General features: G+C 39.0%; 2 protein-coding genes across 2 annotated transcripts; one reads left to right on the top strand and one right to left on the bottom strand.

Annotated features, from left to right (window-relative positions):
* Positions 1-6,371: 6,371 nt before the first annotated feature.
* fbxo45 (F-box protein 45) lies at positions 6,372-10,428 on the bottom strand. Its single transcript, XM_084747270.1, has 3 exons — positions 9,912-10,428; positions 8,363-8,719; positions 6,372-7,393 (listed from the first exon to the last, which is right to left on the bottom strand). The coding sequence occupies exons 1-3, from the start codon at positions 10,236-10,238 to the stop codon at positions 7,208-7,210; spliced, it is 870 nt and encodes a 289-aa protein (XP_084603396.1). The 5' UTR covers positions 10,239-10,428; the 3' UTR covers positions 6,372-7,207.
* A 737-nt stretch (positions 10,429-11,165) lies between these two features.
* On the top strand, positions 11,166-17,176 carry fam168b (family with sequence similarity 168 member B). The gene is made up of 7 exons (XM_084747271.1): positions 11,166-11,323; positions 13,972-14,063; positions 14,163-14,246; positions 14,338-14,480; positions 14,748-14,946; positions 15,471-15,586; positions 15,691-17,176. The coding sequence occupies exons 2-6, from the start codon at positions 13,994-13,996 to the stop codon at positions 15,578-15,580; spliced, it is 606 nt and encodes a 201-aa protein (XP_084603397.1). The 5' UTR covers positions 11,166-11,323; positions 13,972-13,993; the 3' UTR covers positions 15,581-15,586; positions 15,691-17,176.
* The last annotated feature ends 89 nt before the right edge of the window (positions 17,177-17,265 follow it).

Here is a 17,265-nt window from a genome sequence, read left to right on the forward strand (position 1 = left end):
CTATCTTCCAAAATTGTTCAAAATTAAAAATAACTTTTGTACCTGCCCTGTGATTTGGATCTGCTCTAAAATGTAGTGGGTTCTTCTTTGGCCCATGTTACAACTTTCAATCAAGTTTCACAAAAATCTGTCTGTGGTTTCTGTGGTCTCTCCTCTTATTTTACATCATCTGTTGACTGTTACAACTACAAAAACAAAACCCCTGTGAAGATTTGACCACTAGTAGTGCTATGCCGCATTGCTTTTATGGGTGCATCAGCATTTTGTTTGTTCTTGTGTACATGCATGAGGACACACATTGTGAGATAAAGTTTCATTTCTTGTACGCGCTCTCTTCCGAGACACCTTGCTCTTATCTTATCTCAGGCACCTTGTAACATCCTCCCTGCGCTCAGCAGAGACAGCTGACGCACAGACCCTCCTGCTCAATCTCTAACCACTTGTCTTAATAAACTTAACACTTTGATGAATGGACAAAGCTCTGCCCTTAATATCACACTAAATAATTTCTTCAGCAGTTTGGATATTCTGCTTGCCTGACGGAAATTGAAGAGTTATTTTATTTCTGAGTGAAGAACTGATAATTATGATGATATTATGTGATGATGTGATGTGATTAAAGGCAAACTGTAATTTGTCTCATTCACTGGGCATTTAATAGTGGTGGTAACATCAGAGTGGAATTATTATTCTGATTATGATTTTAAAATTGAAGTGTAGGGCCAAATAACAGTTACACTGTTTGGATGTATCGATTTCAGTCATTTCTCTCATGGTCTCCTCTCTGCAAAGTGAAGTTAGTGTTCTTAAATTGTTAATAAACATTTCATTATTACAGGAGAGACATTAATTGGATCACACACCATGATGGAAATAAATCAATGAACTTAATTTTTTTTTTTCCAAATAAAATTAATCTGCTCCTTTTGTGGAAGGTGATGAATATTCTGTCAGAAATAGCCTGGGTAGACAGTAAAAGATCAATACAGGAGCGTTCTACCTTTGTGTCAAATGAGAGACGAGCCAGATGATGAAAAAAATTTACTTTAAGAGGTTACAGATAGACCGCCAGAAGTCAAAACCTCACCAGCCTCGCCATGACCGCAGCATGTTCAGGCATTAGAAAAGGAAGGACATTTTAATGACACACTATTAATAATCTCTTCAAGTCGCATGCACAGTGGATGTCCTGCCAATTTCACACTATTCACTATTCCTCTTCATAGATGATGCTAAGAAATGCAGCAATGCACCAGCAGGTGCAGGGGAGAAGATGACAGGTTTTAAACTTTTAAGAAAAAAAATGGCTCCACAAATGTTTTATGAAAAAGAACAAGCATTCACCCTCAAGGACACACACAATAGTTGAAGTATCGTATCAGAAAAGGTTGATGGAAATGGGAACATTAAAAAAAAAAAAAAACTGTCTCAGTTTTGCAAAGAAAAGTTTTTATGCTTGCTTGAGGTGTTTTTTTTTTTGCCTTTTTCAAAAAATGTTCATGTGCTTAATGGGAGGTGGAAACACTTATTGCGAATTAGTTCTGTCGTGGCGCACATTTAACTCACATGACTTACCAGCTGTTTCTGCTCCTTATGTCTCTATAACACATCCATGATCACTCCACACAGATCTGATGTAACCTTCATCACATTAATACATGGAACAAACAAATGTCATATTCCAATGCTGTCTTCCACATGTCTACTCTTTTAATTACATCATCTTGTTATGCCCACTTTTATCTGCAATGGTGTCATGCTTTTCTGACTAGAGAATTGGTGTCACCTACAGCTTATCTTGATGAACCATCTCCTAATAACTGCATAACAGTAGCAGACATAAATAAGAAAAAAAAAACTGCAAAGGGCACATTTTATTATCGCCCATGCTGCGTAAATGAAACTTATTAAGCCTTTGAAGAACGGTTAATCTCCCACTCTACACCTCTGGTTGGTTTCTGACTTGTTAATAACAAAAATATTTTCACAGTGGAGATGCACTACTTTATATTTCAGCTGAATGAGTGACCGTAGCGAGGTCACCTTTAGTGCCATCAGCTAAAATTTGAAATGAGTTAAGTAGCTCTATAAATCAGCATGCTGACTTCCAGATGTAGTTCAACATTCAGTGTAATACAGCTGTTGTTCTTGTGTGCTGAGCAGACAGATTGAAAGCAGCTCTCACACTGACAATTGCTGCATGACTATAGACCTTTTTTTTTTTTTTTTTACAGCAGCCATTTTTACTTGAAATAGTAAACACAGGTGTTACCAATGGTAACTGAGTTTCCGTTCCATTTAGGCTCCATGGTAACAAAGGCTCTGCTGCACTAAATGGAACAGGACCATAGCTAGAATCATTGATAACACCTCATCATCTGCTGTGAAAAAGGTCTATTCTTTGTTTCAGGACTCGATGGCAAATTTGAGATGTGGCACAGTTTGAAAATTTGCATGCTATTTTTAAAAGCGGAGGTGGTGTTGTGGCAGTTAGGGTGTGAAGTCCCATGTGTGACGGAGTGGGGCATGGGAAGCTCACACCCTGCTGTATAGAAACAACACGGTGATGAGGACTTACACTACCAAACATAAAGATCAATAGAATATGGAGGATTCTCAGTGTCTCAGGTTAGTTTTTAAAGCTCTGAATTTCACTTCAGGAGTAGGTTAATGAAAATAGATCAGATGTATTCTAAAATGTAAGATGAAGAAACCTATATCCTCCTGGGATTTCAGCTGCACATGACCAGTTATTCCTGTGATATGGGAATATTTGCATAACATACACAAGCGGTTTGCTGCTCTCTTGTGGAAACAGGCTTTATTACATATTTGTATGAGACATGAAACAATTTGGTCTTTTGGCTTCTATATAATATAGAATAATTTGGAAATTATTGTAATGGTAAATTATTATTTATAGTATAATTATATTCAGACATATAAGAACTGGTATAATTTATTGTAACACTCAGAAACAGCAAAGAACACAGATGCATTGTGTGCACACTGATGTCTCATCTTGAATTTGATCTTGTGCAGTGGAAATAGGAATTTATTGCTACAAAAGTGTAAAAATAAAGAACAGTAATGTTTGCGGTAAAGTTTGTATGGGGGTGTTGTTACATAATTCATTTGAGAATGATGCATTCAAGTCTTTATTTTAACCTCAGGACATAATGAAAGAACAGTTGCAGGTTCAGCCAACAGGATTATAGTTATTTCAGGAGATAGTATTAAAATGCTTTTGCACTTACTTCACATTGTTTTATTGTTACATAAAGAGTTGCTGTAATTTGTCTGAACGTTGTCCGATCAAAGGAAGAGATATTTTAGATAATACTCAGCTATGGTGTCTGTAATTAGCTGTTATAACTGCATCCACATTTACACCACTGTGTCAAAGTCATTGTAATCAGTGTAATCAGATGATAAAATAGTGTCACCTTTAAAATGGAGTCACATAATACACAAAGTATTTAAAAAGCTTGATGCTTTTTAAAGGTCTTGTGTGTAATATTTAGGAGATCTATATTATAGCTATATTTAGATCTATATTAGACATAGGTATATAAATATGAACTAGACAGGACAATGTCACTCAGCCTTGATTCCAGTTTTTCTCAGTGGCCACTTGTGGTATTGCAGTGAAAAATTCCAGCCAGCAGGAGAAACACTTCTGCACATATTTTGTGGGCAGTGTATCCGGGAAGTAAACAGGAAGCAGAAAACTTTTTTGGTTCATATAATCGTGACGGGTCCTCTGTGTTGAACCACCATGTTTCTATAGTAGCTCAGAGCGGAAAAACTAAACACTGGCTCTAGATATGGACTTCCACGTTTTTTGCACAAGTTTTGCTGCCACAGAAAGTTCTCTTGCTGGTTAAGAAGGGGAGAGTGCGACAAGTGGTATTCAGTGCCATCTGCAGTCTCACCGATAGATTTACCAAAGCCCACAGATTGATCCTTTAAAATTCTCACTTTTAAAACATGCAACTACTCAACGCTATAGAAATCCAGATTGTCTTGGAACTAGCCCTGCTTGTTTAATGTGAACATATGGATATTTTGCATTGACTCGTGCTTAGAATTACTCAAATTCAGCAACTCTGTCAGGTTTAAAGCTACTCTAAACTTCTCAGATAGGTATAGGCTGATAGACAGACACTGCAGTTAGAGTGACTGTCTGACAGGCAGCTAAAACAACCAAGGATAGAGAGAGTGACACTGACAGACAGAAAGTCAGACAGTCAGACGTTCAGGGTCAGAACAGGACAGAATGGTAGGAAATTAGAGAGTACATCTCTGTATTAGGAGGTACTCAGACTCTGTGAAATCCCAAGAGAAAAGGGGACAAATAGGCAGCCAAGCTCTCAGCATTGGCAGCACATATTTCATCATCAATCATTTATTGAAGTGGTAATCCTCTCCCACACTCCTGAGATCACAGCGCAGCAGAACACTGTGTCCAGTACTGTGATCTATTTTCCGTTGTATTTCCTGCTGATGGAGGTCGAGCTTCTGTAGGTGTTTATGTCTGTTTATCCACATTTATGAGTCACGCTGATCTGATTCTGTAGATTTCAAAACAAACTGCTGGTGCTGTGGACCGAAATGTAAAATGCATTTTCTGTCTGTGCACTGGCACAGAACAGGTCGTCTTTAAGGACTGCCAGAGGTGTTGATTCAGGTTATTTTTAGGTCATATTTTATGTTCTTGTCAAGGACATATCCTGATGCAATTTCTCAGTTTGTATTGGTGAGGGAAGACTGCTGCTCTACTAATATTTTTCTGTTTTTGGCATATTATATGTATAGTGCTACATTATGTATAAATGTATTTGTCGTTACAGTTTATGGTACATCAACAGCACTTCAGACGGGGTCCTTCAATCCTCAGCCCTGTATAGCTCATAATGAGACAGTGACAAATGGGCCTTTTATGTTGCCTTGAAAATCACTCATTTAAATGGCGATTACTTTTGTTAATTGATATTTAGTTCAATGTGACTCACTACTGTATCAGACTTTGTGTCATTTACCCTAGATAAACAATACTTTTATAAAGCTTTGCTAGGAGCTCTGTGTGCGAACATGCTGATGTTTAGCAGCTATAATGTTTATTTTCTTAGTTTTGTATGTTTGCATGCAAATATTTTCTAATTAGTGCTAAATACAAAGTAGCCTACATCTGAGCTCAATGGGAGTGGTATAGTTTTGCATGTATTAGGTCACTGTGGCAAAACGAAACCTTTAAGTCTTTCTGTCAGAAAGCCCATCTTGGTAAGGTTGAGGGGAGCTGGGATCATGGTTTGTGCAAAAATAGCCAGATTTCTGGTAGAAAGCCCCCAAAGCTCCAAAGACTAACTTCTCATATGTGCTGTTTGGTAACAAAGAACAGTATTGGGCAAATTAAAATTATGACCTAACAAAGGTGCTTTTGAGAGATGCATGTCTGGACAAAATGTTGTGAAAATCTGTCATAACAGTTGTATATCAATATATCAACCACATCCTGGTGCTTGAAAAAGGTCAGATGAATACCAAAGTTCTTAGGATTAACCGTTTAGGAATTATGAATATTTGTACAGAATTTCACTGCTATAAATCTAGTAAATTTATGACTTTGGTCTGGAAAAATTGGTGGAACCACCAACCACTAGAACAACATGGTCACCCCTTGAGTTTTTCTGGGGTCAATGTGACATCTTGTTTGTTTCTGATCATCAGGGGATTTCATAATTTACAGACTGACCTGTGTCTACTTCTTGCGCCACAGGTGCCATGCCATTCTTCTGACAGGCTGGTTTAAGCCCATTTGTTTGACATTCCATCCTGAAAACACCCGCCCATTGTCCCAAAGACATGCTGATCTAAAAATACACACTCTCCCTGCAGTTACTAACTTGAACCCTAACCTGTCTAATGACTTGGATGATGGAGCGCATGCCGACTGACGTAAAACTCTCATGATTTTATTCCAACATTGGGGATTTGTTGCTTGAAATGTCAATTGGTTAATGACATCTTATTAAGGGCAAACCCCCAGCTGAATCAGAACCATGAACAGGGCCAGGACGAGGAGTCTACTGTGGTCTTTACTTCATACACAGACTACCCATCTACGATAGTTAATGCAGTTACCATACAGTATATATATCATATAGCTGATCAGCAAAAACCATGTACTGCGTCGCTAAATCTTTAACCTTTAAGAAAATGTCAGCCTTGTGTTCATAGCCTCAAAAAATCTGTCTGGTTCATATAACATGGAGTGGAAAGTAGGACAGCTGTGTATAGGCAGACAAACTGGCAGCCTCTGGTATAAAAGCCATCTGCGCTGTGCGCACATAAACATGAGCATTAAATAATTTTTACTTAAGAGTGGCACCATGTAGACTTTATTTTCAGGCCTTATAACCATACAGTATCTATAGTACCATAGATAAAACCAAGAAATAAATAGTGTGTAATACTACGGTAGCACATTAAAAAGGACACACATTAACATTATACAGGTATAGTCTCCACCATTACTGGATGGGTATTTTTAAAATGGCAGATGTTATAGTTCATACGCCAGTATCCATGCACAAGCATGACAGTTGGTCTGCATGTCCTCTGTTTGCCTATAGAAATATATAACATCAGGTCACATTAATTTGGCATAAAACCATAATAATCCAGTCATCAGTGATATTTAAACTGTGTTAATCCACGATGAGCTGTCTCCATTAAACCATACAACAGATAGCTATTGAGAACAACTACTGTTTACCACTTGTTAAAATTATTTTTTTTTAAGTATTTTTCATCGTTTAGAATAGTTTTGGCCTCATTTGAGCAGGAATAAATGTTCAGCACTGTTAGCCTGACTTAAATAATGTTCCCCTGTCCTGTAAATAAAACAGTCCAGCAGCTAAAGTGTAAAAGTGGACATTTCCACGTTGTTACAGAAACATGTTTATGACAGTTCCCACGCACTCCTTTTCCCTGTAGTTCGTCCAGTCCAACTCCTCATGTCGAGCTGTGGTAGACAACAGTTCTCTTTGTGAATGTGGATAGAGTTATTCTGCTTGGAAGAAACACGACCACTTAGCTTCCAAAACCTTTTGAAACGGTGCAACAACAGGGTCTGTTGACAAAAAAAAGTCCCGCACCTGCCAGTGGCCTGTTCGTTTAAATGGCGGTACACGCTGCTCTGCTTCTAACCGTCCAGAGGTTTTCCCAGGTACACCATGGTGACTTCAGTGTTGCCGTACACTGCAGAAACAGCAGGGAACAGGCAGGCTTTGGGCAGTCCACGAAACGCTACTCCAAGAAACTCAAAACCCCTCTCGAAGGCTAACGTTTTGTCATCCATGTCTAGAATCACTCGTATCCTCTCCCCAATCTGTGGAAAGACACAATTACACCTTGCTAGATTACAGAAATACCAAATAAAAATACATTTTTAAAAAGACAACAGCAAACATATCTCCACAACTGACCCTTGCCAAGTTCTGTCCCTTCCCATTTTGTGCTCCAATAACAGTTGAGCTAACTTGGTAACTTGGTCAACTTAATCTTCTCCTGTTAGCTTGTCTATGTTGAAAAGCAAAATAAAATGGTGTAGATGTAGCTGAAGGACCTGACATAGAGACACATCTTAAATTAGATAATTTTAGCAAAACACTAGCTAACTAGCCAACTAATCCACACTAATCTACATCATTTATTAGCTAGCTTGGTAGCTAGCTAGTTATCTATTAGGTAAGCAGTGACCATGCATGTCACTTTCACAGGAAAAAGCGTGAGTAAATTGAGTTTGCTCAGCTGTTATTGTAGCACAGAGCAACACATTTCAACATTATTTTTGGATGACTTAAACCCAAAGTATGTGAATTCTGCCACCAGGTGCCCCTCTCACATTGAAACAATAACAAAAGATTTAGTTTGATGTTGTCATGAAGTGGCGTGGGATCATGGGAGTTATTATCTTCACTTTTAAACAATCACCACAGCTAATGAAAATCTATCTGTTGTGACTCAGGCAAAAATCATCGAAGAGATAATGTTCAAGTTTTATTCATGTTTGCTGACTTTTTCCCTCACTTTCTGGTGTGTCCGACGTATCCAGTGTTTTCCAGGAAGTTCTACCAACTAGCTGCTAAATAGATAGCAACAGCTAGCAGGAAATGCACTGTTATCTTGAATAAATTATTGATTTCTCTGCATTTGAACATTTCTGGAAATATTTGAGATATTTTAAGGGCACAACTTAACAAAACATATAACTATGTCTAGTGTTTTTAGACATCTTAATGCAGAAACATTATATATTATAGCTTTAAAATCTGATGAGGTGTACAAATCCTCCTACCTGATATTTTGGTGCATTGTTACATTGAGGGAAATTCCCATTGACCTCTCCATTGTGAAGCAGGTTGTTGTCGACCAGGTTCCAGCCCCAGCTCTGGTCATCACTTCCCAGCAAAGCCACGTAGCCCTGGCACTGCATGGATGCCCGCTTCGTGGCGATGCCTATCACTGCCACTGTGCCAAGAGGGCCTTCCCACCAGATCTCCCAGGCGTGCCTCCCTTCCGAAAAGCCAATTTTGCCACGTGCGCCGTCTGTGCTCTGGGCAATGGGGTTGCGGTGCAGGGTGAAGCCATTCTTCTTCACGTAAACATTGCGGGAGCAGTCATGGGAGCTCAGACCATGTTGAAAGGCCTTGAGCTGTAGAGGATGATAAGACAGGGACAACAGATTTTAAACTAGCCTTCATAACCTGTAGTGGTCTTCCCATAATTCTTCAAATAATTGTGTTAAAATACACAAATAGCATTTTTAAATTAATTTGCAAGCGTTGAATGCTGTAGTTAAATTGAATGCATTCTCAATGTATTTGTTAGGAAACATATCCTTCTATATATAGATTATTGCATAAAGAAGGTGAGACATGGTCACGAACTTGAATGTATTTTGACAGAATGAGCTGCACCAGTGAGGGCTTTGCAACTCAGAGTTTCTGTAAACTCTTTCACAACTAATTTGATAACTGAATGATTGACTGTTATTGTAATTTGAGACACACGGATCATCCAGTGAAAGACTCAGTCTTTCTTTCTGTTCTTGCTTTGTTTCCCTCTCACAACACCCACACACACATTTTCACTGTCCATTAAGTGTAACAGACCTTCTTCACAGCAGCCATATAGATATTACACAGAAGGATAAATGTAAGTGTCACCAATGATACTTGTAAAGGTCCTGTTGTATTCAGTGTAGCAGAGCCTGTCCAGTAAGTTAACACGGACAGGCACATAGCACCCTGACTCTGTTTAACCAGAATGGAACAAAACTTAAGTGGCATTAATGGTAACATCTGTGTTTACACTATTGCATGTCAAAATGGCTGCTGTGAAAAAGATCTATTGCACTTTTGCAGTTACAGTTAGACTGTTTCTTTACTTCCCTGTACTATTGTGTGTAATTAATTTGTCAGAGATAGACACAACATACAGTAAAAAAAAAAGAAAAAGTAAAAGATTAATTTGACTGATAGTATCATAACTATTACGAAACAACACCTGGCCTGTTCTGCCTGTCAAATCATGCCCCCTGTACTTTCACTACTCAAAATAACCTTGCACCAAACCCAACTCAAAAATCTGCCAATTTAATTCGGGTTTCAGCAAACGCAGACATTTATTTTGTACATTACTTTGTATTTGCTTATAAAAGACTGGGTATGAATCACTGGGGTCTTCTGTCATACAAGAGTCATCCTGAAGACTTTGTGCAATACATTACATAATCATATACGTTCCGCGAAGGTGCTTGCAGAGCACTAAACAGGCAGATTTTTGAATGGAGTCTGTCATTCCGGTTCTCCCGTGAGATAACAGCGTTATAATGGTAAACCTACTTTCCCCTTGTAGGTGGGCAGGTTGCACAGGATGTCAGACCGCAGAGCCTCGTCGCTCAGAGTCCGGGTGCAGAGGCTGCGCCACACCTCGCTATTTTCATCCGCCAGTATATTGTTCCAGTGCCAGCAGACCAACATGCACCCCATCAAGTCGGAGAGCTCCAGATAGGAGAAAACATGCTCCAGGACCCGAGCTGGTAACCTCCCGGCCACCCCTCCACCTCCTCCGGCTGCAGCAGCGTAGGGAGAGCCGGCGGAGCTGCAACTGGCTGCCGCTGCTGCGCCCAGACAGGAGGAGCCTCCTCCTCCACCGGCCGCTCCAGACATTATGCCCCTGCTCTTTACTACCGACGACACCAGCCGAGCAAATAGTTTCACCTTACACCGCAGAATGATTCCTAATATACGTTAAATATCAACATTTTAACTATAAAATCACATATAGGTCGCACCAAAATCACAACAGTATGGACCCTACTCTTCCCACTTCAATGGCTGAATGGAAACGATGCGTCAAGGTCCTGGAAGAGCAAACACATTTAATTGTATTGCTGACATAGAAACATGGAGATTAATTTGCAGAAGTGTTGATGGCATTATATGTGAAGTAAATTAAACTAAATCAAATGTTGATATGTTGTCATATGAAGGAAACCCCCGGTAAATAACAAATAATTTTTGTTACCTGCAAGGACCACAGAGCAGCCATAATAATGAGTCGTGTCTAGACGGGAACCCCAGACCCGTGAAAGATCTCGCGAGAGTGATCATTTTTAACCGAAACCATGATTTTCCCTAACCCTAACCAAGTTCTTTATTTTTCCTAAACCCAAGCAGCTCTTAAGCACAGCACTGTCATATTGCAAAACATAGTTATTTCGGACAACATGCACAACGAAGAAACAACGCGTCCAAATTTCGCGAGAGTTTGGCGAATCAAGGGTTCCCTTCTAGACAGAACCATAATAATGAGCTCACAGAGGATTGCTACAATGTTGCAGTGTGAGGATATTGTTCGTTATATTGTTGCATTGTCAACGTGTTGCAACTTTGTGGCAAAACACAACATATAGGAAATTTTACGAAATAAGAATGCCATTGTTTACCTAAAAATATTTTGTCATATTCCTTTTATCTATCTTTTATTTTAGTTGGGCCCATACTCGTTTAATTGTGTTTGTTTTAAGAAAAAACGAATAAAGACAATGCAAATTGGAATAAAAACATTATTCACCTACTAAAGCAAAATTTCGTATTTTGTATTTGCAGACCACGTGACACTACACGGAAGTGACGCGGAGTGCTCAAAAGAGTTCAGCAAAGCATCTGGGAGCAAAACACCAGCTAGCTTAATTTCATTTTACACCGGAAGACCACAGGAGGGGACTAACACACGGCCAGAACAGTTAACAGTAAGTTTTTGCTGGTTATTGTCAGGATAAGGAGGTGCGTGTGTGTTTGTGTGGTGCTGGGACAGTCGTCAGCGCAGACAGACCACAGCTGTCTGTCTGGCTGCCTCCTGTGCTATGCGGCCTGTTGACAAGCTGTCCCCATCTGGCTGCTGTCCGGGGACAGTCCAGCGGTTTTCTGCGGTCAGACAGGTGATCAGCAGGTCAGTCGGTACATCGAAACCAACCTGCAATGACAAAGACGGTCAGCTACCGGCGGGTTGTGCAGCTAATGAGGCTTGCGAGCTAAAGCTAGCTAATGATAACAAAGCCCCGCTGCGTTCACGTTCACCTTTCCAAATTCTTCCACTTAAAGGTTGCCATCTTTATTTTTGCAGCCGGGCAAACACGTCTAATTAACATCACCTTTAAGACTGTGATTATCAGATCCTACTGGGATCATGCTTACAAGCAAACCACCAACCAGCACTGTGTTAAAATATATATATATAAAAAAATGAACTTATTGAATTTCTCCTCTCGTCCACTGTGTGTTTTGGTGGGGAAGATAATCGGAAGCATCAACACTAAAATATTTAACATAGCTGGATCATTAATGACGCTTCATATTTAGCGTCTTTTTTAAATTTAAAAATGTGATGATAAAGATATGTTTAAGATGTCAGGTTATATTCTGCCCTATGCTATGATTTCCATAAAAAATCAGAGATTGCGTAAAAGGCATGTACTGATAACAGTGGTTTCGCTATTTTAGCTTTACTGAAATATAAAATGAAGTACTGAAGCACAGAAATGTGTTTCATTCAATTTCCCTTGAATAAGCAGACTCTTATAGTGATGTAATGGTGTTTAGATCACCACTAGAGGGCACAGAGACACAGCTGTAGCCAAGTGTTTATTCAGTTAATGAGCATCATATGGAGCAGAGGTCCAGGTTTCTCTGGTAGTGGGATTTACATAACTGCTGAACCACAAATGTGACACATGAATGAATCACTGTTGTATGAAGTGTTTCACAAAACATGTGTTTTATAGATTTATGTGTTATAGATTTAGATTTTCTATACATCATGTAGTACAGAATGTATAGTACAGTTAAGTGCAAGAGAACAAAAACAGTAAGATGTTTATCTAATTAAAGTGCACTGAACAGAAAAAAAATAAACTCAGGTCCACATCAATACTTCCAGTACTGCACCATGTTAAATTATGCATATTATGTAAAACATGAGCCCAGCTCCCACAAAATGGTGGGATTCCAGCTGTGAGTGTGTGGACAAGACTTGAAAAATAAAATCAAAACAAAAATAAACATCTGTTGTGACTATGACCTCACAAGGTCATCTCCAGTCCTCACCAGATAATCATATCATGTCTCAAATACAACATATTGTTTGCCTTTAATCACTTATTTTACTGAAACAATAAGACTTGTGGTCGACTGATGAGTTTTTTGGCGAGAACAAGGCAGCTGATGGCCAATATGTACAGGCAATATCAAAACAAAGAAAAGTTATGTATTATTTCATTATTCCATGTACATAACTATATAATATACATGATTATCTTGGATGGAATTTCTACTTATTAAAGAAGTAGAAGAATACATTGGGTTATGCTGTAGATATGCTGGTATTTAAGGGAGGGTTTTTTAAGAAACGACACAATTCAACTGCATTATTCTACACACAATAACATAATGTATATTTAACTTCAGTCAGTACGAGTTTTAGATTAGATTTACTGACATTTAGGATGGGAGAAACTATATATTTACAAAAGACTATGGTGACTGTGACTGTTATAACTATCTTTTTTACCACCTTCGAAAAACTCACAAGTAGAGCTCGTCCAATACTGGATTTTTGGGCCTGATGCATATACACATATTAGGGAGTAACAAAATTCTGATATCAAGATATTGACTGATATTTTTTTATACAGAATATAATGTACACAATATCAAATATATACATAAACATAATCATTTTTTAAACTATGCTTCAAATGGTTAACACTTGTGACTAAGGTAGCAGAATATTTTGCAGCTTGATGATAAATTTTATTGACAAAAATAATATCAGGGCACTGTCACAGTAAAATTTCACCGGTATTTCTAATAATTATAAATGACTCAAAATACAAATAGGGCAAAATATATGTATCTATCAAAGACCCCCTCCAGTGAAAATCACATTTTAACCTTCTTAACTTGTCCATGTGTTATTTTTTTATGTGTTATAAGACATACCAGGATCAGTCTGTCACCAATCACGACTTATCAATGCTAAGTGCTGCCATGGTGCCCCTGGACCATATAGATTTTAGTTGTTTAATGGTGATAAATGATGAATGTAATACATATTAGTATGACTTACTAGAGAGAGACACTTAAATTAATAGAGTTTTAGCTGATAGAGGAGAGGAATGTGTGAAAAGATGAACAAGTCAAGTTGCACCATTAATCTTTACGTATTAGGGAATCTTTTCTCCATCACTGTCCTTAAATGGACCAGGCATTTGGCACCATGCATCCAATATCTCTCAGCAGCATCAGGAGAATGTCCACATTTCACTTCTCACTTCACGATCTTTGCATTCATTTAAAGATTGCATTGAAATTCATCTGATCTGTGCTTCTTTCATTGCAGCATCTGTGAGTAGGCGGCCACAATGAATCCAGTGTACAGCCCTGCATCAACAGGGGTCCCCTTTACCAACACTAAGGGTATAGGCTACCCAGGTAATCTTATGTGTTTATGCAAAAGATCCTAATTACAAGAAAAAAGAAAATCAAGAAAAGGAAAATATATTCATTTCATGTTCTCTTTTTGGTCACTAGCTGGATTCCCTGTTGGCTACGCAGCAGCTGCTCCAGCGTACACTCCCAATGTGTACGCAGGAGCAAACCCAGCCTTCTCCAGTGGTAAGAGTGAAGTCCTCAGCCACTGACTGGACTTGACTGGTCATTTATTATAAATCAGCAGCACTAACTTTAAGTGTCCTCCTCCCACCAGGCTATGCTCCGGGCACTCCTTTCAAAATGTCCTGCTCTCCCAACACAGGGACTGTCCCCCCATACTCCTCCTCACCCAACCCATATCCTGCTGCTGTTTATCCAGTCAGGAGCACCTACCCACAACAGAACCCTTATGCACAGGTCAGTACATTGTACTTCATGAAGGATGACACAGTGGCTTTTGGTTCTGGTGTAAAAGTTTTATCCCGATCAGCCTCAGGATGGCGCTGTAATCAAAGATCCACCTGTCAGACTTTTACATTATAACAGTTCTTGATTTAACTCTTACAGTTCCTCTTCTTGCTATCCTGTCACCGACCCAGCATCTCCAGTTTCACCTCATTTTAATAAAATCATGTTTAGGTTGTTGCTTTGAGCTGTAACCTGGCTTCTTCTTCTGTGATCCAGGCATTAATACCTTCACAACAACAAGGCACGTATTACACACAGCCGCTGTACGCTGCACCGCCTCATGTTATCCATCACACAACAGTGGTCCAGCCCAATGGGATGCCTGCAGCCATGTATCCCCCGCCCATCCCTCCTCCCCGCCATAACGGTGTCGCCATGGGGATGGTAGCCGGCACCACCATGGCCATGTCAGCTGGTGAGCGTCTGCTTCTATTGCATTATTTACCAATTTTTATCTTTTGTAGAAATGCTAAATCTGAAGCAATTCCTCTTTGTTTTGTGCTTAGAGCTGCAATGATTAATCAACTATTACATTAATTGTGAACTATTTTGAGAATTGATTCATTGTTTTGAGTAATTTCTTTAGAAAAACGTCCAAATTCTCTGATTTTATGGCAGTAAATTTTATATCTTTGAGATGTGGACAAAACAAGACATCTGAGGATGTCACCTTGCAATTTGGGAAACACTGATTAACGTTTTTCTCTATTTTCTGACATTTTATGGACCAAACAACTAATCGATTAATCAAGAAAATGATCTATGGATTTATCAATAATGAAAATTACAAAACTCTACAACTTATTAGAATTCTTTTGCAGTGCAGTCTCAGTAAATCTGTGCTCCATTTTTTTTTATTGTGAAAGAGTTTCTTATATTTGCACATCCTATTATACTTATGCACTTGATGTTCAATCTGTGGTCACTGTTTTTTCTTAGGAACTTTGTTGACAACTCCATCACCAGCGCCTGTTGCCCCCCACCAAGTCACGATGCCCACGTATCGGCCTGGCACACCCAGCTACAGCTATGTGCCCCCGCAGTGGTGAGGAGAGGTAAGCCTGAGTATCGTGTTTGAGTATTTGTTGGCCACATATCAACCTGATACAACAACACGCAGACTTACAGTTTATATTTCTCTGTGTTGTTCTCTCTGCAGGCCAGAAGATGGTAGATATGCATTCACACTCTACTCCAGTGTTTTTTGCTATTGGTGAAGACCTGCGCTGCCAGTGTCTGTAACCAGTTACTCTTCTTCCAGCATAATGTGAATCTAAAAACCCAACTACATAGAAAGAGGCCCATTTTTGGATAGGAGGGGGCAAAGAATAGGCCCATCCCCCCATGTCCCCTCTCAATGGAATAAGGCTGCATTCCATGTCACACCCCAGCGCCAGCACCTCTACAACCTGCTGCATATCTCACATCAAACAGCAAAGCCTCCATGCAAACTTTTTTCGTGGACTGTCATGCGGGTTTTTATAGCTTAAGTGGTGAAAAGGGAGTTTGGAATTGTTTTTTTTTTCTTTGTTTTTATTAATTTGGGGGATACATATGATGTTGAATGCATGTGTATATATAGATATATGAAGTAATGCTAGCTCAATCTACCTGCTGTGACAGATGCAAAATCAACAAAAGGCACACATCCAAAGGAACTAAAAAAGTAATAATCTGCAATGCTGAATCACCAGTGACCATGTCTCTTACATGTGAAAGAAGAAAAGACGAGAAACGTTTGTTCATGCAAAAACATAACCTGCACAAACAAAGTGCAGAACAAACTGTACTATTTTCACGGCTTTGTGTTATGGTAAGTGGCGCTAGGTTTTTATTCTTTCTCTCAGTGATGCAGTGTATGCATTTTGTCTTACCATTTTTGTATTTTTAGGAAAAAGATGGGACTTTTGAGTTTCTGCCTCTGACTGATGGCCATTCCAACACTTGCGCGTTCTAAGTGTTTTTAATTTTTTTTCCTGCCCTGCCAAACTTTTAGGAAGAGTATCAACTTTTCCAAAAAAATGTGGAGCAGCGTTTGTTTCCTGCTTGAAACATTTTCAGGTGTTTTAAGGCTCTTTGCTTATTTTAGCCGGAAGTATTCATGGTGGGGAACAAGTAGAGGAAGTTGTTTGAGATCATTTGCACCCATTTAAGAGTTAAGAGAGTGAATGAGTAGGAACAGTGTTGTGTGTGAGTGTACGTGTGTGTTTATCAAAGAGGAATAAAATAGAAACCATTAAAAATGGTGCCATATAGTGCGACATGCCTAGAATATTCGACCTATATCTCACAATAATCAACGTGTTCTTAGGTAGGTCTGAAGCACTACATCATTAAGTCACTGCTAACTGTGGACATGTTAGGAAAAACATGATAATGTTAAACTCCATTTGTGAATAGCACTACTGAAGCAAGGCACTAATTCAAAACCGTTTGTAAAGATGATATCTGACCTTTTACATTGCTGGCTGTTTTACCTCAAGGTTCCAGGCTAACACACCAATATCACTGTTTCAGACATGCTTTTCTATGTTGCCTCAGTCACCTCAGTTAAATAATCTGTTTTGTAAATGTTATTTTTGTGATTTTGGTTCTTGTTTTGTATTCTTAAGAAAGACCAAAAATAAAAACAAATATAAGAATAAGCTTTGTTTTTTTTCCCCTTATTGTGTCATTTTGTGCTTCTTGGCCTCGAACGTACCTGACAGACAGTTAAATAGTGTTAAGAATTGGA

This window comes from Lutjanus erythropterus, chromosome 21 (assembly GCF_056507025.1).
Source record: "Lutjanus erythropterus isolate fLutEry1 chromosome 21, fLutEry1.hap2, whole genome shotgun sequence".
NCBI lineage: Eukaryota > Metazoa > Chordata > Actinopteri > Lutjaniformes > Lutjanidae > Lutjanus > Lutjanus erythropterus.

What these genes read in the sequence shown, in the direction of transcription:
- fam168b (XM_084747271.1), top strand. Translation starts at nt 13,994, where the DNA reads ATGAATCCAGTGTACAGCCCTGCATCAACAGGGGTCCCCTTTACCAAC. An exon ending in AAACCCAGCCTTCTCCAGTG is followed by an intron (nt 14,247 to 14,337) that starts GTAAGAGTGAAG and finishes TCCTCCCACCAG; the next exon opens with GCTATGCTCCGGGCACTCCT. An exon ending in CACCATGGCCATGTCAGCTG is followed by an intron (nt 14,947 to 15,470) that starts GTGAGCGTCTGC and finishes GTTTTTTCTTAG; the next exon opens with GAACTTTGTTGACAACTCCA.
- fbxo45 (XM_084747270.1), bottom strand. Translation starts at nt 10,238, where the DNA reads ATGTCTGGAGCGGCCGGTGGAGGAGGAGGCTCCTCCTGTCTGGGCGCA. An exon ending in TGCCCACCTACAAGGGGAAA is followed by an intron (nt 8,720 to 9,911) that starts GTAGGTTTACCA and finishes CATCCTCTACAG; the next exon opens with CTCAAGGCCTTTCAACATGG. An exon ending in ACAATGCACCAAAATATCAG is followed by an intron (nt 7,394 to 8,362) that starts GTAGGAGGATTT and finishes GTCTTTCCACAG; the next exon opens with ATTGGGGAGAGGATACGAGT.